The sequence below is a fragment of the Podarcis melisellensis genome (assembly GCF_964234715.1).
Source record: "Podarcis melisellensis genome assembly, chromosome: 1".
Lineage (NCBI taxonomy): Eukaryota > Metazoa > Chordata > Lepidosauria > Squamata > Lacertidae > Podarcis > Podarcis melisellensis.
The window spans coordinates 44,646,480-44,673,205 of record NC_138528.1 but is presented as its reverse complement, the minus strand read 5'-3'; the positions used below and the strand labels follow the sequence as shown (position 1 = coordinate 44,673,205).

At 43.9% G+C, this 26,726-nt stretch overlaps 1 protein-coding gene across 3 annotated transcripts in view; it reads right to left on the bottom strand.

Annotated features, from left to right (window-relative positions):
- Window positions 1-26,726, bottom strand: part of MIDEAS (mitotic deacetylase associated SANT domain protein) — a 75,726-nt gene that overhangs the window by 9,909 nt on the left and 39,091 nt on the right. For 2 of the 3 annotated variants that reach the window (XM_081889634.1, XM_081889633.1), the window contains exons 2-12: window positions 19,810-21,546; window positions 16,144-16,455; window positions 13,890-14,235; window positions 13,129-13,195; window positions 9,606-9,748; window positions 9,262-9,365; window positions 6,603-6,678; window positions 3,863-3,951; window positions 1,731-1,880; window positions 675-869; window positions 178-395 (exon numbers count right to left, since the gene is read on the bottom strand). In XM_081889634.1, coding sequence (XP_081745760.1) covers window positions 178-395; window positions 675-869; window positions 1,731-1,880; window positions 3,863-3,951; window positions 6,603-6,678; window positions 9,262-9,365; window positions 9,606-9,748; window positions 13,129-13,195; window positions 13,890-14,235; window positions 16,144-16,455; window positions 19,810-21,339 — 3,230 coding nt within the window. In that variant the 5' untranslated portion in view covers window positions 21,340-21,546. Of the gene's footprint in view, window positions 1-177; window positions 396-674; window positions 870-1,730; window positions 1,881-3,862; window positions 3,952-6,602; window positions 6,679-9,261; window positions 9,366-9,605; window positions 9,749-13,128; window positions 13,196-13,889; window positions 14,236-16,143; window positions 16,456-19,809; window positions 21,547-23,557; window positions 23,679-26,726 lie in introns of those variants that run through there. The other variant, XM_081889635.1, reaches the window with a different exon arrangement.

Below are 26,726 nucleotides of genomic sequence, written 5' to 3'. Positions count from 1 at the left end.
CTAAATGAAAAACTACAATAACATAATTATCGGAGCTGTTAAAACACTGATTAACACCGCCTCCACCCCAGCAAAATAGGCTACCACTTCTTTAGTTCTACAATTTTTTTTACTTCCTCCTGTACAAAAGAAAAAATGGAACCCCTTATTTTCGTTTCTGAGTTTTCCCACTCTTACCTTCCACATTTTTTACATGGAAATTCCTCATCTTGGTTCTGGGCTTTGTTGACAGTGTCCTGTTTGGGCTTTGGTTTTCTTTTTCTCTTTTGGGCAGGTGGAGAAGTCTTCCGATATTTAATGGGCGTCTCCTTTGTCCTCCTTGAAGTTCTGCCTCTGGCTTCTGCTGCTCTTGGAGCACCAGGTTCCTGCTGTTTCTCCACGAGGAGAGTACCGACCTTCGGAGGAAGGAAAAACTATTGCAAGATGGAACAACTAGGAATCCTATGGGAGTGGATGCTGGACAATGGAGATGAGGATTTTACCAATCAAATCTATACGGCGGTGGGATGAATCCAGTGACTAAGGCAAGGGGATTAGATATGTAAATATTAAATTAAATTAAACGTATTAACAGTTTGGGTTTTAAAAAACAAATTACAAAATAGAAAGTTTTAAATAATATATGTAACACACGATCCCTCTAGATGTCATGCCACAAGTCATTCTACACCTACCTGGTCCTCAGTGTGTAGCGTCTGTGTGGGTTTGGGGTATGCGGTGTTGCTGTTCTTGTCATGAAACTCATATGTGTCTACTTCTTCCTCTTTTATAACCAACCGATCCTCTACTTCCTCGTCCTCTTCATCAGTGTTTTCATAGTCTTCGTTATACGTTCGGGGAGGAAGAGTTCGCGTAAGCCTATGGGAGCTCTTCATAAGAGTAAAAGAAAAAAAGCGGAGAAGGGAAGCAAGTTAGTTTTTTAAAAGAAAAATCAATGCAAAGGCAGAATCCAGGAAGGGGATCTTAAGAAGTCCAATGGAGTCCAGTCAGCACCATTCCAACAGAACCTCCTCAAGTTTTAATAAATGTGTTGGGAAACTGGAAAAGGCTCCTCCTTACACTTGATTTGTATGAAAGTACATTAAATATGTTGGTGCTGTATATTTTACTTGTGCTACATTGTGTTCTTATGTGCAATGCTCATTTGAAAGTGGGGTAATACATGAGGCAAAGGATCATTGTGATAAAATGAATTTAAAAAATTAAAAATTGTCCAGTAGCACCTTAGAGACTAACTAAGTTTGTTTTGGGTATAAGCTTTCGTGCACATGCACACTTCTTCAGACACACTTCTTCAGATATGCACACTTCTTCAGATATTTTGTGTGCATCCACACAAAAGCTTACACCCAGAACATACTTAGTTGGTCTCTAAGGTGCTACTGGACAATTTTAAAATTTATTTATTTCGACTGCATCAGACCAACACGGCCACCTACCTGAAGATAAAATGAATGTACAAGACAGGAATACTCATAAATTACATTGCTGGATACCTTCCTTGCTTCTCTACTGTGCTTTGCGAAGCAGAAGCTTGTGACTGACATGATTTTTGTGGTTATATTTGTTGTTTGAGAAGTTTAATGAAAATAATAAAAATTATGAACAAAAGAACCCAACGGACAACTTGTGTGCTCAGGCTGCATAGCTGTCTCGTGCAATTTTACAAAAAATGTTACAGCTGTAGGTAGCATAATTTTGTGGGGTGAAGCTGGCATTCCGAACATTACCTTGATATCTACTTCCACTTCATCTTTAACCGCTTTTTCGCTGGCTCCATCGACATCCCCAAAGATCAACGCCCCGTTCCGGCCTATTTTTACTTGCTTTTTGTATGTATAATAGAACTCCACACACTGAGCCACAGTCTTTGTTTTAATCTGTAGAATTTATTGAGAGGAGGAGGGGAAGAGACAAGGGAAGAAATGGGAGGAAAATGAAAATAATAATAATCATCAATAAATATGTCTGTCACTCACACTCATACACTCCCACACCTATGTGCTTCAAAGCCACAGGCCACAATGCTAAGAGCTCATTCATGCCTATCCTTTCTGAAGGCTGGCATGATTTGATATTTCCTTTTGTTTCCTGGCCTACAGAGCTTGCTTGCTTGCAACATGGGAGCTGGAATGGGGATAGGTTGCTGCAAGTGAAGGAAGAGATTCATAAATTCTATTGGGCACATGCAATAACAGTGTATCCTGGCTTGCAGTCAACTGTCTGGTGCTTTGCTTGATCAACATCAATCACAGACTTACAGTGCAATTCTAGCCATGTCTACTGAGACGAAAGCCCTGCCAAATAAAACAAGGCTTACTCCCAGACGACGTGAAGATTTCAGATGTAGGTATAAAAGTAAAAATTATGGTTGGTCTTCAACTTAGCTGACTACCACCCTGTATCTATTGATACAGACTTTAATTCTAGCCCATTCCAAAGACTCAGAAAGCTAACAATATGAAGTGGTGGGGGGGGGGGAATCTAAAGTTGGAATGTATGAAGAAGAAGAGAAGGAGGAGTTTAGATTTGATATCCCGCTTTATCACTACCCTAAGGAGTCTCAAAGCGGCTAACAATCTCCTTTTCCCCTCCTCCCCCACAACAAACACTCTGTGAGGTGAGTGGGGCTGAGAGACTTCATAGAAGTGTGACTGGCCCAAGGTCACCCAGCAGCTGCATGTGGAGGAGCGGAGACACGAACCCGGTTCCCCAGATTACGAGTCCACTGCTCTTAACCACTACACCACACTGGCTCTCACCGCTGTAAAGAGGAGGGCAACCAAGATGGTCTGCAGATCAAGCCTTATGAGGAACGGTTGAGGGAGTTGGGTAGGTTTAGCTTGGAAAAGAGGAGACTGAAAGCAAATACGATAACCATCTTCAAATATCTAAAGGGCTGCCACAGGCAAGATGGAGCAGGCTTGTTTTCTTCTGCTCCAGAGGCTAGGGCCCAAACCAATGGCTTCAAGTTACAAGAAAGGAGATTCCAACTAAGCATCAGGATTGTTGACAGTAAGAGCTCTTGACAGTGAAATGGACTCCCTTGGGAGGTGGTGGACTCCCCTTCCTTGGAGGTTTTTAAGTAAAGGCCGAATGGCCACCTGCCATGTATGATCTAGTTGAGATTCCTGCATTGCAGGGGGTTGGACTAGATGACCCTGAGGTCCCCTCCAACTCTACAATTCTATAATTCTATGACTACAATTCTTCCAATGTTTCGTAATTTTGGAGGAAAAAAATGTGTAAGGGGAAAAAATACCCAAAACTTCAAGTCTCCTCAACATGAATTCCCACAACCACCTTCCTATCACTGGTCCTGTCCATCTTTCACGTAATGGTGTAAAACACCCCGAGAATTAGATGAATGATATCAGGCAATGTAGATACTGACAAAACTACACCTTCAGCTCCCTTCCTCTTTCAATTTCCCTTATTAATATTTTAAGATGTGTTTTGCAGGTCTCACACTGGTTTTTTTGTGTGTTCACAACCGATGCTCCTCCTGTTTCATTTGTAGTGTTTTCCCTCCACAGGTATCATCTCCAGAAAACTACGTTCTGAAGTATGTTGTGACTATATTTTGTTGTTACAGAGATCGGAGTAAAATAAAAACTTGTCACACTGCACTATGGATGTGAGAGCATAGAGGCTCCTACTGAGGAGAGATTATCTGTATACAGAAAAATCTCACTTCCAAAGTGGCAGTGAGATACTCCATTGAATAAACACTATGGAACACAAGTTCCCAGCTAGAGGATGAAGCAATCCCCAAGGTTAATGATCCGGTGACACTTGCATATGTCCTGCAATGGCAGATCAATTATTTTGCAATGCACTCAGGAAGCAACAAGCAACTCACAAGTTTCTGAACCAGGAAGAAGTCTTTCTTGTAGATGGCAATCCCCTTATTGAAGAGCTTTTTCTCTAGTGTGCTCCACTTATCTGATCCTGAAAAGAAAGAGTGGAACACAACTTCATTACCTTTTCAAGATTATTTCCAGACATTTAAACATTTTATTGTTAAGGTGTATATCTCTTGCATACCTCTGCTACCCTGTCTGGATTGTATTGATGTTATTGCTCTTATGTGAACACCTGTTTTTCTAAAAACTTTTTGTAGGAAAATGCTATGACAAGCATATTTGAAGCTATACATTGAAAAAAAAAATCCTAATCTTGTGTTCTTTTTAGCTAACTCTTTAGTATTAAGTAGTCTACCTCTATTAACTAGCCCACTCACCATAAAATTATTGTGCATTTATACAGAACCCTCCTTTTTAGTTTACATTAAACAAATTATACCACTGCATACTCAAAATACTTTAGTGAGTCTCACTACTGGTGTGTCTCAAATGATAGCATACTCCCGCAACAGACAAAGCTGAACCATATACACATAGACTTGAATGCCATCTAACCCTAAACAAACAGAAGGGCTCCTTCCATTCACTAAGGGAACTGGGATCCAGTGGAGGGTCCCAATGGAGTAAGGGTTGGCGTGAAATTCTGCACCAATCTCCCCCATGCAGCCTCCTGCACTGCCTCCCATGCTGTCCCCCCAATCGTCTGCCATCAATTTTCAAAGAGCAAAGGAACTGCTGGGGGAAAGTAGAGACTGGTGAAAATCACCTCCCTTTCCTTCTGCATCCCCATGAATGAAACCTCTTCTCTCAGGGTGTCCCTACCAGTATAACCTAACTTAGGATCAAACCCATAGTCTAAAACACTTTGATTACTAGAGAAGTGTTTAGTGTTACTTTCTCCTTCACAGTGTTACAGGGCAAGAGTGAATGTGATCCCCAAAACACTTTCTCCTTTCATGAAAGGGGAGCTATCCAATATTAATCAGAGTAAATGCACTGAAATCAATGAACTTAAGTCTACGGATTTCAGTGGATTTAGTCTAAGTATGGCTTAGTTAGATGTCGCCCAAGGTTTAGAAATGAACGTATTGATGATGACCTTAGAAATAACTTCCATTTTCTAACGCAGAAGTAAAGCTTGCAGTAGGAGTTGATTTCTGTCTATGAGTGATAGATAACTTTGACACTAATGAGGCAGACACTACCCATACAATGATTCATTTAAATTGTACCTAGGACTCCTAAGATTTTAGTTGTCCATTTCCTTTATTCCATGTCTTTAGTCATCATTTTCACAAGTTCACACGCACCACATTAGATACAAAAGGGTATTTTTAGCATCTTTTCTAAAAAGCAGCCTATATTGAAATCAGCCACGCGTTGTCATAGATACTCCAGGATCCAGTTGAAAGCATTTTGGTTCCACAGGAAAAACAACAAGTACAAAGAAGCAACTGATGATCCGGAATGGTGCTTGTGGATGTTCTACACCATTTGTATCTTCACAGCAAAATGCAGAAAAATAACTTGACAAATAACGTAATTCAATTTTGCTCTATGTCTCCCTGCTGTCCAAATATCCAGCAGGGTGGGTGTTCAAAATGTTTACCATTCTCTCTCACACACACACTTGCACACAGCTTGCACGCTGCACCTGTCCTTGAACGGCTTCTTCCTTTAGCTTTGCTCTACAGATGACTGCGCAACGAGTACAGACTCTTTGCCGGTGTACACACCCTAACATATAGACTGGCTGCCCTCATTGAAAGGCAATTACATGCTCTCATGAGACGGTAATACAATACCATTGTATTTATGGCATTTCAAATTATGCACGTGATCTATTGTATTGCACACATAAGCCTCTGTTTGACCTTGATTAGCCTTGGTGAGAACAAAACCTTCCTTCCAACTGGCCCTGTCCAACTGATAACCTGATCAATAGCCATTTGCCTCTCCAAAGGTTGATGTCAGACACAGGTAACAATTACTTAGAAGAGATAATTGTAAGTGATTCATTCATTCCATTTCCGTCCTAACTCTTGCTGTCTTGTCTGCGCTTGAGTGGGTCATATTTGTGTCATTTATATTCTATTATCCCGCTGCTATATAGAAATTTCAGTGAGGCCACTGGATCCTCAGCGCCACTATCTCAGCAATGCTAAGTGTATCCGCCATAGCAAAGATAAGTACTGTATCGTTAATTGTAAGCTGTTAGCCCAGGGTATGGGCAGCCTGTGTACAATTTTATTCTATCCATTTCACTCTTCTATATATATCGCATTTGGTGATTCCAGCTGCAAAACCAGTTTTACTCTCAAATGCTATTTTGGTGCCGTTAAAGAAATAAATGTTTTCTCCTCAAACCTGTAATAGGGATTCAGTGGTTCCTGCTAATTACCCCAGCTAAGTAATCCCAACTAAGTTATCCCATGGCAAGCAACAACTCTGAATAAACAATCCTAAAATACCACGCCTCCATGGTTATACGGGTTTCTTTAATGTGCAGTTTGGGATACGTGAAGGTGAGCTTTGCACCGATCTCACTATGCACTGAGGCAAAAGCAGGACAGTAATATCACCACCCAATGCTGCTAATTCCCAAATAGATATTTAAGGCTCTCCCAGTATGAATCAAATTATATTCCTCTCCCCCATGCATTAACAGTAATTATCAGAGTAAGAAAATGGAGGGTAGAGAAGCAGCTGTCTCCACTGCCTTGCTCCCAAGCATACCTGTGTAGTGATAGTCGGCCAACGTGTGGTTTGCAGGCCACAAAGACCTCCTCAGCAGCAATTTGGTCAGCGCAGCCTGAGGTGTGGGGGAACACACACACAAAAAGCCTTATCAATAACAGTAAAACCCAAACAAGTGCATTTACATCAAGAAGTCACAACCCTTATTGTTTACTGCAGGGATGTATATAGAGCCCACCTGAGGTTCAGCGTGACCCATGTCTCCTTATTCATCCTTGTAATTAACCTTTTGAAGTAGGTGGCATGGGAGCTGTTAAGTCTTTTTAGCAATAACAAGGACTGGGGGCACCTTAAGAAGGCTAACAAATACAGTGGTACCTCTGGTTACATACGTTTCATGTTACATACGCTTCAGGTTACAGACTCCGCTAAGCGAGAAATATTATCTCGGGTTAAGAACTTTGCTTCAGGATGAGAACAGAAATTGTGCTCCGGCGGCACAGCGGCAGCGGGAGGCCCCATTAGCTAAAGTGGTGCTTCAGGTTAAGAACAGACCCCCGGAACCAATTAAGTTCTTAACCCGAGGTACCACTGTACAAAGTAACATAATGTTCTGTGAGCCAAAGCCTGTTTTGTCACATACATCCTTTTATCGTTGTTTGGAGTTGTTTTCCTCAACCTGGTGACCTCCAGATGTTTTGGACTACAACTCCCATTAGTCCCAGTCAGCATGACTTTGCCAGTTGAGGCTGATGGGAATTGTAGTCCCAAACTGCTGGAGGGGAAGACTGATTTGGGCTGAAGAGCAGTGTGTTCTAAAAAAGGACAGCCAGAACAGTTAGTCTGTCTCTCTTTAAAACAGAATTTCAAATAATCCAATCACAATCAAAGGATTACATTTTGTCTTATTCTAAAAAGATCCCTCTTCCGCATGGTTTTAGCACTTCATGCCTACCCATGAAGGTATTTGAGGCATAATTAATTACATTTCTTCGCCTACACAGCAGTGTTACCTCAACTGATAATGGTACCTGTCAGCACGTGTCCAATTACAGAGGAATTCCCACCCAGGGAATGAGTCATCTGAGAGCCCATTAACGCCCGTGTTTAATCAAGTAAACAATACTCCAAAGCAAGGAGATAACTGGAGTCCAAAACCATTCTCAGCCCTCCAAGAAATCAGCTGCTATGACTAGAGCTCAGGCAAAATGTAGGAAAGACATACTATTAAAGTTGTATCTGTACTCTGAAGAGACTTACCAAGAAACCTGTAAGCACTTGTGCTGGTATTACTGAAGCAGTTTCATTACGCAGCAATAGGTGGACTTTAAAATTAAGTCTCCCCAAGGTGGCAGGAGATGCTAAAGTACTTATTTAATTCTTAAATTTATATTCACCTTTCCATTGGTAAAACTCAACAGAGCCAATTAATAAATAGGAATCTGATCCAATACTATACAGGGGAAACTTTCCTATTAGATACAGCTTCCAACTGAAGTGAAAAAGTGAAATTTTACTTTAATAATAACAATAATAAAATAAATTCTATTATTGTTGTTGTTGTTGTTGTTGTTGTTATTTCCTACCCATGAAGTTTCCAACACACACAAACACATTTCCTGGGATGGAATGGGAGTGAGGATGGCAGTGAGGACATAGTGGTGCAGGCCCACTGGCAGAACTAATCTGGTGCTTCTAGCTGTGCACCTGCACTTTTATTTTTTGACCCTTCTTCTCAAACAGCTAAAAAAATGTTTTCCAATAGAACCAGACATTTGCAGTTCACATGAAGCTGTCTTATACAGTGGTACCTCAGGTTAAGTACTTAATTTGTTCCAGAGGTCCACACTTAACCTGAAACTGTTCTTAACCTGAAGTACCACTTTAGCTAATGGGGCCTCCTGCTGCCACTGCGCCGCCGCTGCACGATTTCTGTTCTCATCCTGAAGCAAAGTTCTTAACCTGAGGTACTATTTCTGGGTTAGCAGAGTCTGTAACCTGAAGCATATGCAACCTGAAGCGTATGTAACCCGAGGAACCATCTTTGGGTAAGTCTGGGAAATGCTCCTGCCTGAAACCCCAGAGAGCTGCTGCCAGACAGTGTAGAGCAGGCACCCCCAAACTCGGCCCTCCAGGTGTTTTGGGACTACAACTCCCATCATCCCTAGCTAACAGGACCAGTGGTCAGGGATGGTGGGAGTTGTAGTCCCAAAACATCTGAAGGGCTGAGTTTGGGGGTGCCTGGTGTAGACAGAAGTGAGCTAGATCAACCAGTTTCAGGCAGCTTCCTATGTTTTATATACTGATTAAGGCCATTGCTCTCAAGCTCAGAAACATCTGCTCTGACAGGCAGTGTTTCCCAAGGTCTCAAGCAGGCCTTCTCAGATAGACCCAGAGATGCCCGATGTTGATCCCACGCCATAATGCATGCAAAACAGATGCTCTACCACTTGGCTAAGAGGAAGATGCACCACTAGCAGTGAAACCGGGAGGCATGAGGGAAGAAAGGAAGGAGACTGCCAAAAGGCACATTCTTCAAAACGCAGGATTCTAACATAGCCACTCCTTGTAGAAGGTGAAAGTGTGCAGAGTGCATAAGTTTGGCAAGTACTTGGCTAGTACTTCCCTCGCTGAGACCAATACAAACAGCCTTGCTGCCAAATCCAATTAGACGCACTGACGACTGCTGGAGACTTACCAGAACATTTCCTTTCGTTTCATGTAAGCAGTGAAATGCCAGCTCTTGGTTGGTGCCACCGCCGGGAAATATACTTGAGCAAGCAGCAGTTAGCAGGTTCTCCACTGTCACAGCACAAAACAAGACAAGCGGTAGGTGCAGGTCGGGGCGGAGGGGAGAGAGAAAACCAAAAGGTCATCTTATACATCCCTTCACAACAATTTCCTACCTAGATTTCCCTTCATATTTGGCAAGCCTCAACCTTTACAGTGGCTCAATGGTCAACAGAAATTAGTGGTTGACCGCACAGCAATTTTAAAGACTTAAACCATCACAGACAGTAGTTCAGTTTCCAAGCTCCTTACCATTCTCTTGAGTAGACACATCCGTTTCAAGCTCCTCCCATGGCTGCCACACCAGTTCTGCCTTGGCCTTGTCGGAGGCTGCCAGAGACCGATCTCTAAGAGGTGGGATTTCTGCTTGAAACCGGGAGCCCACATTGATCCGTCTATCAAAATAAATGCACATTTAAAAACGACTCACCCTGCAGGTTCTAATATGATAATTTGCTAATGTTAAAAGCTTGCCTCCGCAAAACAAGCTAAACTCCAACTGGAGCAACAGGCAGTACGCAATTCCATGGCTGCTGCTTCTTCCAGTTTAAACCAACACTAGGTTTCAGTTTCAAAATACAAGTTTTTTGTCTTTGTCTTTTGGGCCCCTCCCCCACTACTGTATAGGATATCTAGGAGCATGGATGCTAAAAACGGAAAAGCAAGATTCGGAAACCGCCCACAGGGAGCACAACTGTAAGTTCCTTTACTTACATGTAACAGCATGTGAGAGCCAAATATGGCAAATTTCTTCGCCTACTCTTCACACATTCCATGCATGCATCCTGCTAAATGATAGCCATGGAAGACTCAAAGTTCCAGTTCAAAACTACAAATACAGTCATACCTTGGTTGACAAACGACTTGCAAGCCAAACGTTTTGGCTCCCGAACGCCACAAACCCGGAAGTGAGTATTCAGGTTTGCAAATGTTCTTTGGAACCTGAACGTCCAGTGCGGCTTCCAATTGGTTGCAAGAGCTTCCTGCAGCCAACTGGAAGCTGCGCCTTGGTTTCTGAACGTTTTGAAAGTTGAACAGACTGTATGACTATATTTTCATGGCAAAGGTGGGAGAATCACTACAGCATGGATGGCTAATGGATGACCATCCAGATGTTTGCTCAACTCCAGCTCCCCTCTAGCCAATATGACCAATAGTCAGGGATGGTGGGAGTTTTTGTCCAAGGTCTGGAAGGCTACAGGTCAGACTAGAAATTGCCAATGTGGCAACCTCCAGATGTTGGACTGCAACCCTCATCATCCCTGATTACGGACCACGCTGGCTGAGGACAATTAACAACTGAACTCCACACCATCTGAAGGCAACCCCTGGTTTAGCTGTCCCCAAGCCTGGAATGTGGGAACTTGAGGTTCAAAATCCTGCTAACCTTCAAAGCTTTCTTTGGAGTCTTCAGCTAATGTCAATATAAGCTACTTCACAAGATTGGTGGGAGCGCAAGATGGCACTCAAAGCTCCTTGAACAAGCATCAGGATTATATAAACAGACAGAAACTTTTAATCAAACAGAAATATCATGGTAACAGGGGGGAAAGGGCTTTATTGTTCTGGTATTGATATATGTGTGTGTGTGTGTGTGTGCGCGCGCGCGCGCAGCAGGCTTGAAACCTGCCAGTATGGCTGAATGACATTTACTCCCATGCTATGCTGGAAAAGAATGCTTTATAAGGAATGCTGTGAGATGCCAGTTTGTTTTATTTTGAAAGTGGGGTGAATAAATCTGTTAGCTTGGAGACTGGCTAAGGTTCAGATTTCAACTGCTGTTGCTGAAGAATTAAAACACAAATTGTTCTCTTGCATGTTGCTTATTTAAGCCTTGAAACTATTTTCCCCCTTCTAATCAAGCACAGGAAGGCCCTGAAATGATCCAAGGGACGACTCCTGGACTCAAAGACATAGGATTAAATTCCAGTGCTACCTCCCCATAGTTTTGGTGCCACATCTTGCAAAAGTCACCCACCACCTGCAGCATGTGGAAGAGAGCTCACAGAAGCAACTTCCATTCACAGATATCTTTGCAGATTTAGGAGCTGCACTTGCAGCTTACAGGTCCACATCTGCACTGCACTGCAATATAAGCATGCTTTGCCCTTAACTTCTGGGGGAATCCCAGCTGCACTGGGCAGCAGAGGTGTGAACCCTTTTCCTGGAAACAACTGGGATTGAGGGCTGTCAGTCAGCTCTCTGCCTGTTTAGCACATGTGATGTTCTGCCAGTCTAAGAACTGTGCTTCTCACTGAAACTACCACCAGCTGGAACGCAGCACATTCTATAGGCCAAGGGAGATCATGTCAGTGCAATGAAAGGGAGAGCCTTGTTTCTGCACTCTCTGCCTGCATGTTCCTTGGGCATAAGCACTAAGCTCTGATCATCTCTTGGAGGAGGAGAACTTCTGAGCACAGCGTTTTTATACCCAGTCTCCTCCTATGCTTCAAGCTCTTCCTATGCTTCAAGCTCTTCCAAGAGGGCAAAGGAAAGAGAAAATAAGGCAACAGTCCTCTGCACATGAAAGAAGAGTAAAACCCATGGAACTGAATGGGTGTTTGTCTGTTTTTTGAGTGAATTTGCACAGAATCAGGCTACAATCCTAAGAACATGTACCAGGTAGTAAGTCCCCATTAAACTCAGTGGGACATATTTCTGCATTGTCTTGTTTAGAACTATGCTGCAATAACATGTAGGTAATACTCTGTGACCTCCAGGAACCAATTGCCGTTATGGGGGGGGGGGGGATAAAATCAGGTAGCAGGAGTTTGCATCCTGTCTGGTAGCTCTCAAACATCATCATTAATCAGTTCCCTGTTTAGGGAAGCTTTTAATGTTTGACGGACTATTGTATTTTAATATTTTGTTGGAAGCCGCCCAGTGGCTGGGGAAACCCAGATGGACAGGGTATAAATAATAAATTATTATTATTATTATTATTACTACTACTACTACTACTATTATTATTATTAATTAGTATACCAACATCTGCTATTCAGAGCTACAGAACCTCTGCACACAGAGGTTGGTTAAAGTGCTTAAGTTCCAAATACAGCAAATCCCTATATTCCTGTAATTGGAATGTTGTGTGTTCCCATTAAAACACACTCATAAAATTGTCAACTCATTATAAGTTTCTGAGACCAGATGGTGGAAGCAAATTGCTTCTATAAAGACACAGTGTTTTGGGGGTTGTTCTTTTTTTGGCTTGAATTGTCTTGAGTCCAGTAGCTGCTGCCAGAGAGAGCAGAGTGAGAACCGAACGACTGAGAAACCACAGGGTTGTAGTAAGAACAAGACTGAAGTCCTCCCACCTTCCAAGCCAAGTATTTCAATTCATGTTGCAGTATGGATGGAGATGTGTGTCAGCCGCTACCTTCTTGAAATGCGTTGCTGCATGCAACTGCATCTGGGATCTAGCTGCTTGGAGGATGAATGCAATATATATGATTGCACACTTTTGCAGAATGCTATATATTTGCAGCAAGGGAGTCATTAGAATAATGTCAAAGGAAATATGCGGAAAGAGCTTTTTATGTTTCAATGGAGAAAACACTGGATAAATTCATGGAGGCTATCAAAGGCTACCAGCTGTTGACCAGGACTGGTTATAGGCAGGGCTCTGTTTCAGCCAATACTCGCTGGAACTCAGTTCTGGCACATCTCAGGTGGGCGCCATTGCCATTCTAAGATAACTTCTTTTTTTTGAAAAATAGCACTGGAGCTCAGTGGATGCACTGTGCTTTCCCCCCGCCCTCAACTGAGTACTTACGGTTCAATGCTGACAGGAGTACACTCTCCCATTACTGAAAGGACAGGAGGGGTGACTTCTGCGCTATCTGCAAGTCAAGATGACACAATTAATTCATGGCCCTGTTTCTACTTAAGGATGATTTGATATCATCATGCATTTAACAACTCGTGAGGTAGCCATCAGTAACTCAGAACCACATACAGGTGAGTGGGTGAGCTAGTAGAGGAGGGATGGATCACTCCATTTCTCCTTGGCTGGTCTCCTGGGTTTTCACACTTGCTGTGTGGAAGGAAAGCACAGAAACTCAGGAGGCTGATGGGTATGGGGGACTGATTGCTCAATCCCATCAGACCACTTAGCAACACCCCCTTACTTTTTTAAGGTAGTCTGCTAGGAGGCAAGTAACCTGTGCTACTTCACAGTCAGCATGGAAAAGTAGCTTATTAGCAGGCTAGTAAACTTCATGGGCTTATTTATAAGGTCAACTAAATTTTTTTGTTTGACAAAGTTACATATGGCTATAAGAAGGGTCTTAATCTTTACCATGCAATCTTTTTGTTATCTAGCATTCTTTCAAATGCAGCAACGATACACTGTCCCGATACCATTTTCTAACTTAAGAAGTCATCACGGTGCATGCAGTCCAATCTTCCACAAGCAAACAAAAACCCCAACTTGTGAGAGGCCATCTATCTACAATTGCCAAGTCATAATTCATTTCCTGCAGCTGTGATCCTCCTCCCATTCTACCCACAAAAGGACAATACATGGGAACTTACTGGATCTGAGCAGTGTCCTGTGTGCACTTTTAGGAGTCATAGGAGGTGGAACTGAGTTACCACTAGCAGAAAGGATGGCGTTGAAATAAAGTCCGGAACCCTCTCGCACTGGGCTAAGTATTGGCGGGGGAGTGTAAGGAGGTAGCTCAAAGTTCCTGTCGGAAGGGTGATCTGCCAAGCGGACAGGTGAGCGCAAATGGCTCTGGTAGGGTGTGATATTGGAATAGACAGGCGGAGCAATGAAGGTGCCAGCTTTCGGCGGTATGAAGAGAGGCTCTGGCCTGGGCCGCTGCTTCGGTTTCCGTGCAAAGCCTTCCACTTCTTCTTTTGGAGCAGGGCCTTCATGCTATGAAAAGGAAACAAGTTTTGGTTCACACAGTTCAAAGTACTTCAATCTAACACACACACCCCCCCAACAAACATCAATACGGTGGACACTCGGGTTGCAAACGTGATCCGTGCGGGATGCACGTTTGCAATCTGCGTCTGCGCACACCCGGGTTGCGATTTGGCGCTTCTGCGCATGCGCGACCGCCAAAACCTGGAAGTAACCCATTCTGGTACTTCCAGTTTTGGCAGTCTGTAACCTGAAAAAACACAACCTGAAGCATCTGTAAACCAAGGTATGACTGTATCAACCAAATGGAAATAACATGGCTGCTCCACCAGCAAGTTGCATGAATTGGTATGTGCTTGTTTTAACTTATATGGGTATTGTTGTTATGTATATAGCACCATCAACTCATGGTGCTTTAAAGCACCTCTGTCCTGAAAAACATAAGCTTTAATTAGGACTACCACAAAAGTATTGCATTCAATCCAAGAATGACACACCATCAATTAACAACCAGTTGTACTTATCAGCTTTTGCCAATCCAGAGTGAAGTTGAAGTGGGACTGCCCAATCCATTGTTAAAATTCCCACTCAGCCACAACTGGCTGACCTGAGCCAGTTACTTTTTCTTAGGCTAACCTACCTTAAACAAATACAATGGTACCTTGGTTCTCGAACTTAATCTGTTCTGGGAGTCCATTCGACTCCCAAAACTATTCGAAAACCAAGACACGACTTCCAATTGGCTGCAGGAGCTTCCTGCACTCAAGTGGAAGCTGTGTTGGACGTTTGGCTTCCGAAAAATGTTTGCAAACCGGAACACTTATTTCCGGGTTTGCGGTGTAAGAGTACCAAACGTAAGAGTACCAAGGCACAACTGTAAATTGTAGTTATATCCCCCTTTTCCTCACAAGAGCCCAAAAGTGGCATACATGGCTCCTCCCTGCTCTTATTTTATCCTCTCAACAAACTGGAAGGAAACATGCATGTCAACTTGAGCTCCTGGGAGGTGAGGAGCTAAATGTAATAGTAAAAATTGTTGGAGTTGTGAGAAACACAATGTGGCCTTATAAAGACATCAGGCTTGGACGATGTAGCACAGATAAGCCTCTCTCAGAAAACCTTTTCTTCGTGGAAGATTGTATTCTGCCAGTCATTTATGAGGCCAACAAAACCATAATTTTCCCCATCAAGACCCAAGTAAATAAGATGGGGAAATGCCAGCTGTGACTACTTAGTGACCACACAACGCTTATAGACACAGCGAAAGTTTCATACAAGATCACCATGCCCGACTTACATTTAGGAAAATCACTTGCGTAGGAAGAAACGTAGAAAAAAAAGATGTAAAGTCCTCATGTGCAATTATTTACATTTGTTTTCTATGGTCTCTTCCGACGCGTAAGCGTTCACAGTCTCTCAAAAAAGATTAATTTATATACAATTCAAAAATAGTCCACATACTTGACATGATAAAACCTCCTTGAAATCACTCTCACTCAAATGAAAGCTATTCATTCAGCCTATCAAATTCCTACCACCAAAGATGACTTGGCTTTCATATCCTTTGCTTCTTCTTTCTATGGTCAAAGCAGCCAGAGAGGTTTCACAATTTTAATACCAGATACAGCCAGAATTGATTTATTTTTTTCTTAACAAGTCTGCTTCGCCTATTTTCTACAAGGAGAAAATAGCCCCTTTTCCCTGGCACTGTGGAGGGTGCCATTTTGTGGTTCACCTCAGGTGCCAAAAAGTCTTGGACCAGCCCAATGAGAACCAGAGAACAAGAGGGATGACCTGAACCAGTAAGCTGCAGCCTGTTCTGCGGGAAAGGTGCCACAAATAACCGACAAGAAAAGACCCAGTAAGATTCACTTTACTGCCCCATGACCACAATCAGGATCCCAAACACAAACCTACCTGAGTTGGCACGTCCATGTTCAAATTGCGATTCGACCTCCTCCGGGTGACGATTACGGAAGGCTTGCTTTCAGCGAAGCTTCGGTCGTTTGCCACAAACCGCTGTGGCTTCCCTTCCTCTCCCTTCTCACTACCGATATCATGAGAGTCCAGCCTCCTCACAGGCACAGACACGGGCATGATGAGAGGCACAAGGCTGCTGTCTTCCCGGGCTCTCTTCGGGGCTGGCGAAGAACCGGCAAACTCTACGACACTCCTGGGTGCAGTGACTGCCGCCTCACTCCTGTTCCTTTCTTCTGAAGTTTCTGGCTCCTTAGTACAAAAAGGTCACGTGAGCATTAAGGTATCTGAATAAGGTAACAATAAGCTATGGTCAATCGATTTCTCTGTGGTGCTGCCCCGTATGTGGAACTCCCTGCCCCAAGAGGTTAGGTTACATAAGAGATTTTGATTCTACCCACATACCTACAGGACCGCCTCTCCTGGTATGGACCGCCTCTCCTGGAATGCCTCGCGGAGGACCTTGAGGTCCACAAATGACAACATTTTGGAGGCCCCAAGTCGCAAGGTGGTTAGATTGGTTGCAACTAGGGCCAGGGCCTTTTCAGTACTGGCCCCAACTTGGTGGAATGCTCTGTCACAAGAGACTAGGCCCTGTGGGACTTGACATCTTTCTGCAGGGCCTGCAAGACAGCGCTGTTCCGCCTGGCCTTTGGTTTGGACTCAGTCTGACCCTTATGTTTCCCTCCCCTTATGGTTTTGATTTATGGGCTACTATTAAAATGAGACTGCATTTTAAATTATATTTTAACCTGTATTTTAAATTGGTGTGTTGTTGTTTTTTTAAAAAGTAATTTTACTGGTGTTAGCTGACCTGAGCCCGGCTCTGGCCGGGGAGGGCGGGATATAAATAAAAAATTATTATTATTATTATTTGCTCATTTTTGTTTAGAATTTGATTTATTGCTTTTTTATTTTTTTGCCTTTTTATATGTAAGCCATTTCAGGCAACTCCTTTGGTGGAGGATAAATTTTGAAAACAAACAAACTTGCTACCCTGCTAAACCCTTTGAATTCAAATGTGATTTACCACACATGCATCCAACTGCCCCCAGGTTAAAAGTGGTACTGCCAGTACAGACAAGTATGGTAATTTTCTTGACTTGGGAGAGATGATGCATGAAAGTTTATGAGTCTGGAACTACAGCAAGGGAAAGTAGTAAATAATGGAAACATCTTCTACCAAGAACACCAAGGAATGCACTGAAGAAGAAAAAGGAGTAAGCTGTCTCTATCTTGGGTACACAATCCAGGAGTCCAATGCATTTATCCTCCTAGAACTTCAGGTTAATTGTTTTGCATACTCAAACAGATGTTTTTATAAGGATACTGAGCATACCGTATTTTTTGCTCTTTAAGACTCACTTTTTCCCTCCTAAAAAGTAAGGGGAAATGTGTGTGCATCTTATGGAGTGAATGCACACTGCGCAGCTATCCCAGAAGCCAGAACAGCAAGAGGGATTGCTGCTTGCACTGTGCAGCAATCCCTCTTGCTGTTCTGGCTTCTGAGATTCAGAATATTTTTTTTCTTGTTTTCCTCCAAAAACTAGGTGCGTCTGGTAGTCTGGTGCGTCTTATAGAGCTAAAAATACGGTAATCCAAATGTTGTGTGAGCAGAATTCTGGTCACACAATGGGATTCCACCTTCCTGTGTTTCCCTGTGCAGCCAAAATTTGCTCCCAAGTCACCCACCTACCCACCATCCAGAACAGATTTTGAGAGTGCGCTAGGGCCTGCAGGGAGGTCAAGTCCTCTTGCATAAGCGGTAGTCTGTTTTGCTTGTGTATGAGCTGCACTGGATACTGCGCCCATTACCAACTATCAGATCTGATTTCCTGTTGACTTATTAGGATTCATGCCCTTTTTTAAGGGTGAAATTATCTCTCTTGATACAATCCTCTTGCTGAAATGGGGCCTATCAGAGGACATGACTGCTTGTCTGTATTTGCTCTAAAGGTGACGGGACCCCTGACCATTAGGTTCAGTCGTGCCCGACTCTGGGGTTGCGGCACTCATCTCGCTTTACTGGCCGAGGGAGCCGGCGTACAGCTTCTAGGTCATGTGGCCAGCAAGACTAAGCTGCTTCTGGAGAACCAGAGCGGCGCACGGAAACGCCGTTTACCTTCCCGCCGGAGCAGTACCTATTTATCTACTTGCACTGTGTGCTTTTGAACGGCTAGGTTGGCAGGAGCAGGGACCAAACAATGGGAGTTCACCCCATTGCGGGGATTTGAGCCACAGACCTTCTGATTGGCAAGCCTTAGGCTCTGTGGTTTAACCCACAGCGCCAACCGCGTCCCTGTATTTGCTCTAGCTAGATATTTAAAACACACACAAACATACCTACATCACTATGCATTCTATAGGCGGTCCATCCGGATAGTGAATATTCTGTGGCAAGAGGGTAGAAGGCAAGCCTGGCTGTATTACTGTTTCAGATTCCTGAGTGCTAGTACCAAGTCTCGAACTCCCATGTCCAAATCTAACACACTAGTAATTACACCATCCAGGCCAAGCATCCTATTGCTTCCTCCCAATCCCTCACTAATCTATGGGACTAATTCACAATGACTATTAGCATGGGGCAGATGCAAGACTACTTTGAATTCACACTTCAAAGTTAACTGATTGTTATATGACACCTAAACATCACATTCAAACCCTCTCAGTTACTAAAGTTATTAGCTGAAACTCCAAACAGGTTTCCAGTTTCAGCAGCCTATACACTTGATGTATTCCCATCTTTAAAAAAAGTAAGTTCAGACATCACAAAAGTTCTGCTGAAAACTCCCAAGGGTTTCTGTTGGAACTTCCTTAAGTACTGTGGCAGGAGGAGGGGAAAGAGAGAAATAAGTGTTCTGTCACACAGCAGTTCCTTCTCTTCATTTTACAGCCTCATCCCATTCCACGGAAGGGAGTGGCAAAGCTAGCCTGGCTACTGGGAGACGGAGCTAGCATTTGCTCTCTTTATTCAGTTGTGGGAGATGTTTGCTAGAGAGGAAGAGGGAGCCAAAAATAAGGCGAAAAGCTTAGCACATGCAGAGACACAAACAAACACACACACACACACAGAGAGAGAGAGAGAGAGAGAGAGAGAGAGAGAGAGAGAGAAGGTGCTTTGTGTTTGTTTTCCAAATGGTGCAGTTAAGTGCAGAAAGCCTTGTACCTGGCTATGATGTTAACAATTGGTAAACTTGGTTCCAGGACATTAGAGACGTTAACAGGCAGTATTCAGTTACCTTTTACTCAGAGCAGATGTACTGAAATTAATTGTCCTAACTTAAGTCATGTTCATTGTTTTCAATGGATTTACTTCAGGTAAAACATCCTTGAGTACCACCCAACATCTTCAGAGCAAAATGCAACGGACAGGGTAAGAATCACCTGTTCCCAAGAAACTACACTTGTAAGTACTATGCTCTTCAAAAAATAAGATGAAGCAATTTGCTGACTATTTTATTATTATTATTATTTACAAGCTCTTGCTGGGATTACGCTTTCTAAGTGGACAAACAGGGGAATAGTGGTATCTGCTAACATTTTTAAGGTGTTGCATCCCGTGAGGTGAGGCAATAGTCACGGTGCGAGTCAGGAAATGCCACTTACTTTGAGATTCTGAAGAGAAGCCAACTCCACAGCCTTCTGAGCCAGGGTTAGCAAATTGGCTTCCTGAGAAACACGCCGTCTCCTCCGTGTGCTCTGGATGACGCCGCCTCTGACCCCACCAAAGTCGTTGGCTCTCTGGCCGAGGCCCTCTGTGGCACCCACCGGCTTTTCTGCCTCCCTGGCGTTCTCATACACGCCCGCTTTCTCCGCTTCGGGCTGGGCGCCAGCTGGCATCTCCCCATGCTCCAGCTCCGCTCTGCCAGGTTGCAAATAGATCTCCTTGTTGTGACTGAACGCTTCGGGCTGGTGTCGAAACTGGACTTCTGGGTGCTGCTGCGGTTGCCAGTGATGGGGCAGCACACCGCCAGAATACTCCTCAGCTGGCTTGGATGCCAAAGCTTCCTCCGCAGAAGACGCTGGCAGGACACCTTCCTTGGAAAGCCTCCGTGATCTCCTTGGGAGAGGGATCTGGGCCTGGGGAAGGACAGTCTGTGGATTTGGCTCCGTCAGCGCCTTCAGCAGCTCCTGGTTCCGCTCGGTAACTGGGTGGAACTGATGGGAAACCATATGATGCTGAGGAGGCTGGGGTGGCCCTGCCCCATGAGGCTGCGTGACAGATGCAGGTTGCTGCATGCCAAAGCCTTGCACAGCCGCCTGCTGCTGCTGCTGATGGTGCTGCTGCTGCTGCTGCTGCTGTGGATAAAAGTTTTCAAACAGCTGCAACTGTGGAAGAGCTTGTTGCTTCTGCTGGGCGGTAAAGGCTGGGCTGGAAGTAGGGGGGGCTTGCTGAAAGACATGCAACAGTTCGGGGAGACCCTGCTTCTGGCCCTGGTGTCCAAAGGCAAGCTGGAAAGGTTGCAACGGGAGGGTCTGATTCTGCTGCTGCTGCTGCTGCTGCTGTTGCTGCTGCTGCTGCTTCTGCATTTGCTGAAAAGAATTAATCTGGGCTTGCTGCCTGACCAGGGCTTGCTGTTCTAACTGGGCTTTATGAGACATCATCTGTTGCACAGCATCTCCATACAAGTCCAGGTGAGACACCACCACACCTTTCTCCCGGTTCCTCTTCAGGGGATCTTGGTGGCTGAAGAAACCGGGGATGTTGGCATTGGGGTGCCCCCCTTTCTGGGCACCCCCATATACCATCCCGTGATTCCAGCCTCCAGGTTGAGGCTGCCAGCTGGCATCGCTGCGCTCTGGCAACCGGTTCCCCACCAGAGAGTTCTGCCACTTGGCAGCAGCCAGCTGCTGGGGGAGCATCCTCGCATCGCCTCTATCCTGATAAAGAGAGTTCAGCAAAGCAGCATTGCCGTGGACACCCCCATATACACCTGGCTTGGAAAGCTCCATGCCCTGGGAAGAAGGCACATTGCCCCCATGGTTGAAGTACTGCCCTTCTTTAAGCAGCAGCTGTTGCTGCTGCTGCTGTTGTTGTTGTTGTTGCTGCTGCTGCTGAACTTCTTCCTCATTGAAAAAGGCAATCCGCTTCCCAGTCCTCTTGCTTGAAGACTTTGGATGGGCCTGCAGACTCATGGTTCAGTTTATCCTCCCGAGGATAAGGAAGAGACAAGATATATCAGATTAACAGCCAACCCATTGCTAGCGCTTGTGCACAAAGGAGAGGGTAAGTATAAAGACAGCAAAAAAGAAATTCTCCTCTCTTCAAGTCTAGTCCGTGCAGAGAGGTAAGAGGCAAGTTTCAGCCCTCTTTCAATTCGGTGGCCCGCTTAGCTTCAGTGCCTGGAAAAGAAAAGAAATAAGCAGAAAATTAAACACCTGCAACTCAGGTCAGGATAACCAGTTATCTCAACACTGTTGCGTGAAGCTTTCAAAAACTCAGCCAGTCGATCTATTCCCGTCAGGGACTTGGAGCCACATTCCCCTTCTTCAAGGGGACTCCAAATCCAAAGAGGACAAGAAGACAGGACCAGATCTAAAAGCGCTTCCACAAGACAGGAGACAATGCCCCTCTGGCCCAAGGATGTGGAACTGCCAACCTCAGACTTGGAGCACTCCATTGCAGAAGCTCCAGTGAGACCAGAGGGGAATTGAGAGTGCCTGGTTTTGCTGTTCCTGCCTTTAGTTTTCATTGCAAATTAACTTGTGTATGTTGTAGTTTGCTTAGTTTTAGATTATTAATTCTTGGTTTAAATGTATATGTGTTTTCCCCCAGGACATTTGGGTGAAGGGCAGATTATAAATGGCCATAATAAAAGCAAATTGTTCTGTATTATTAAAACTGCAGTCCCTGGGCTGGGGCCTTGCTTGCCTCTTTGTTAATCTAAACCCTGGCCTCAATCCCCATTGCTGGAAAAAATAAAAATAGTGTGCAAAGCTAAGTGCAGATATATCTGGCTGTTCTGCAGTTCTTTTGTAGACCAGCTGATTTGAGCTCATGGATAAGGAGTCTACAGTTCACGATATCAACACTCTGAAGTCCTTTCACTAGCCTAAGGTGGAGGAGCATCATTTTTTAAAAAAATTGTTTAGAAGTCTGACAAATTAACGTACCAAATAAGTGTTCCATAGCGTATCTTAAGCCTGTTCCCATATACTGTAAGTCAGCCACCATCCACCCTGCCCAAATGAAATTACCCTGTTTGAAACTAGAGACAAATGTTTGCTTTGTAGAAAGAAGCACTAGATGCATTCCGTGCCTCTGCTGCAAGCAGAATGTTCTCTTCTCCAGTGACTCAGTAGAGTGCATTGTCGCATTACACAGATAGCCCAACTTCATTTGCTGGCTACTACTAGCAGTGAACCTTTCTTGACCCGTACTTAAATAGCATGGTTCAGTTTGCCAAGGCATGTCTAGGTCTGGTATGACCAGAGAACCAGAGGCGAGCCTAACAATGGATTGCTTTTAAAAAGAAAATGTAATAACTGATCTAAATAATAGCTTGGGTAGAGACTAAGGTTAAGTATAAATAACTCACCACACAGAAACACTATATAAACGCACAGTACGAAAAATATCAGGAGGTTACCAAGCAGCCTTTTTCAGAGCCTGCACAGATGTGGGGGGTTTTTGCACCAAAATCTCCTAGCTCCCAATTAAGATCCTACTTCAGGATGTGATGGAGTGTTCTGCTCCTCCCTCCTGCAACAAACACTACTGTGCACCCACTGGCAGTTCTTCTGTTCCAAAACAGACCGCCTTGAGCATTGTCAGGCAAATGAGTTTGCAAGAAAGGTTGCTCTAGTCTTACAATCTGCAATGCTAAAGCAGCAGCAGCAGCAGAATCCCCTGAACATAAAGAAAGGCACTAACAGGTTGGTTCCAGAGTGTCCCTTCAGCAAATGGAAGAACTGCTTCGATCTGCAGAAGGTACGGAGATCGAAGAGGATGGGGAAGGAGGTAATTTCCACCATATTCTCCTTCCTCCTGCATGCTCATTGCCCCACCAACTGCTCTGGAGGGTCACCCAGGTGGCTGCAGCAACTTTTCATATGGCACAGGGTGGGAGTGGGGAGAAGAGCTGCAGGAATCTGCAAAGATCACCTCCTCCCTTTCCTTCCAGCAGATGACTCCCATAAGGGGGACTCAACTCGCAGGGATTCTGAATCCAACCCAGCATGCTTTACACACAAGGGCTGATAGATATCCAGCTGACAGATATCCAGTGAATGATCCACTGTTATGAACTATGTCTCTGAGAGCAGAAGATGATGCAGCCAGAAGCTTCTGCAGGGACTGTCAAACTGCACTTGAGAACAGAGCTTTCTAGAAAGCAAGGCCACATCTGCTCACTTTTTTCAAAGGGGCTTTCATAGAAATTCGATGCTGTCATTTCTGCTCAGGAATTTCCCAGTTTGACTGCTTCCCATTCCACGGGAAGCCGCTTAAAAGCATCCTATATTTTCTTAAGTAACCTTTCAGCACTGAGCAATATACAGTAAATAGGAGGAAGGTGAAGGAAAGTACCTAAGTGCAGACAGAAAAAAGGATCAGTCCCTTTATTTGCTCCCCAAAATATCACAACCAGAAATGCCAAACAGAGTTTTGTCACAGACACAGTTTGCCGTACCCTCAAACCACCGAAAAACTCAAGTGCCAAGTGCAGCGTACAAAAACTGTTGTCAAATTGGGCAAAGATATAATGAAACAATATTCACAATTTTAAAAGTAAAAAAAAGAAGCTCTCTGATGGATTGTGATGTTACAAAGTCAAGGCAATTAAAAAGAGCGTGATGAATCATACCAGGAAGCTTACCAGCTAAGACACAAGAATACTAAATACCATTGCTAGATAACATAAACAAGCAGCTTGCTTCATAAAGAACAGAGAAGATAGGGATAGAAAAAATCTTTTCTGTGGGATAGCAATACATTCTGGTGCCAGGTGGGTTTGACTTCCAAAGACTGATAATAAAGCAGAGGTATTAGTCAACCAGCTATTTCCCGCCTTATGAATTGTCTCCACTCTCATAGCAATAACTGACACTTAGCCAAACATCTTGAACGCACATTAAGATTAATTAAGATTAAAGCCAACCCTAGTCACCAATGACTTGTCACCAATTAACAACCTGGATTTTAACATTATTTCCAACACCTGCAGGGCCACATGAGGAAACGGAAAAATCACCCTTCCCTTTTCTGCAGTACAAGTGAAGTAACATATAAAAAGTATTCCTATCTGAAGGCAAATAAAATAACTGGTTGCGCAGAGAGGAGACTAGATAATGCACTTGGAAAAGCTGAAATCAACATTAGCTAGGAAACCACCTGAGAACATAGTGATGATTCAGAATTCTACACCTAACACATCTCAATACAGAACTCATAGTTGACATCAGCTCCTCCAATAATACATCCTGAGGATTCGGAGAGACGCAGAAACTACTGGGAAACAATGCAAATGTCAGTATCTGGCACACAACTGCAATGTCAGTATCTGGCATTTATTATGTGGCATAAGTTTATCGTACTGCAATTTGTTTTATCTGATCAGCAGATCCCCAATGTGGACTGTTGGCTGACTTGTATTTATCTGCACTTGCAAATACGTCAGCAGAAGTTATTTGTCCATCTATATTTTCAGGAGTTCACCTAGCCACACACACGTAGCCATTTGTGTGCATCAGTGGAGAGTAAGAACCATTAGCCCTTCACCCTGACTTCCCTGCCTGGTTAACTGGCTGGTGGGGAGAGTCTTGCTCCTCAAAAGTGTGTATCTGCTTAGTGTCTATTCATAGGCCTGCATTCAATTCCACCAGCGCCTCTCTGCACAATTAATTTACTTTTACATATTTGAAAAATAATGTGCATTTCTGTCTTAAACTCCTGTTGGCAGAGCCTTGTCAAAAAAACGTAAGACAGCTTAAAAGGTAGAGATGTGAAGAAGGGAAAGTAGCATGCAAATAGGGATGTTAAAAAGAAGGGGGAGGGAGGATGTGGCAAGCACTGGGGGGGGGGGCTGTTCTGCAACTTTTACCTTCTAGGGCCGACTTTACTTCCTTGCATGTGGATCATGGGCCTGCATTTTACTGACTCATTTCCTCATCCATTCACGCTTACTGTTCTCCCTCCCTCCCTCCCTCTCCACACCGGCTGCCAGCAGTGGAATCCTGCAATCCAGCATTACAGAGCCAGGGCGTTCCTTCAACAAGTATAAAATGCTCTCAGCTCATTTTTCCACTCCCCTCCAGACAGCACAAAAATATCTCCGGGAGAGAAACGGGACCCCGAGAGATGGAAAAAAATCTGCTTTTAAAAATGCAACTGATACACAAGCTACTTATGTTTATGAAACCCTAGCAGGAGAAAGAACCACAAGAGAACAATTCTTCTTTTACAGGACTTAAAACAAATGCCAGTGGGACTCATGTAAGAGGCCTGCGAAAGGTTCTATCCTTCCGTACATGCCCCTTTCACTTCTTGCATTTTGTGGCGTTGCTAAAAGCAGTAAACAAGGCTGCATGTGACGCTGGAGCAGAAAGCAACATGCTGGCAATAACTGATTGCAAAACAAAGCAGGAGTTTGATTTCTCAGAAGAGTGGCAAGCCAACCCCGCAGTATCATAGAAAAATTAGGCATAATCATTAGTCATCTGCAAACTCATCTTCTGTTTCCTCCACCGAGCATATTGACCTCAGACTCTGCGCTCCATTAATTCCCTCACATGAACATTTCAATACAAAATCCATCCTCCTTGCACTGACCTGGAATTACTCCCCCCGCCCCCTAGGGCAAGCAATGGAATATGTTTTGGTGCTTCATGTTCTCCTGTCCTGTCCTCAGGAGACAGCTTTGTTTTTTATGATGACAGAATTCAGTTTCTTAGAATTACAGCTTTGGCCAAACCAGAAACTTTGTGGTCAATCATCCAGCCTTAAAGCTTTGCCAAGTCTCCTAGAAATCAGTCTTCCATTTTCATTTAGCCTCTACTAAGGACTCAGTTATCCTCTTTGAAGTCTGGGCAACTCCTGATGACATCACTGCCATCATTAGACCAAGTTATCATTATTTTTTTTAAGTATTTAAGACAAGAGTCATCCTGCTGTTGAAAGAGTAAGCAATCTTAGGTCAGCCAATGATATCATACATTACTGAAATGCTCACTCGCTCCCCGAGGTACTGTAAGTTTCATATAAAAAAAAATTGTTTGCAAGATTTGTGAGTGGAGTGGGGATACCCGGGATGAAGGTTTGTTTATGTACACACAATTACACTCAAACGCAAGCCAGAACAACAGTTTGGGTCATATAAGAAAACGTTAAGGAAATTGGTTGGGAAAATATATTCTGGGAGGGGTGGAATCCTTTCTTTCCTCCAAGTAGACAGAATGATAGCATTCATTTTGTTCCTCAAATAAATAGGTTGAGCATTATGGATGGAGGACATTTTATTAATCTCAAGAGGTAGCAACTCATGTTAATGTGATTTGCTTCCTTTGGACATAAAGGACTAATAAGA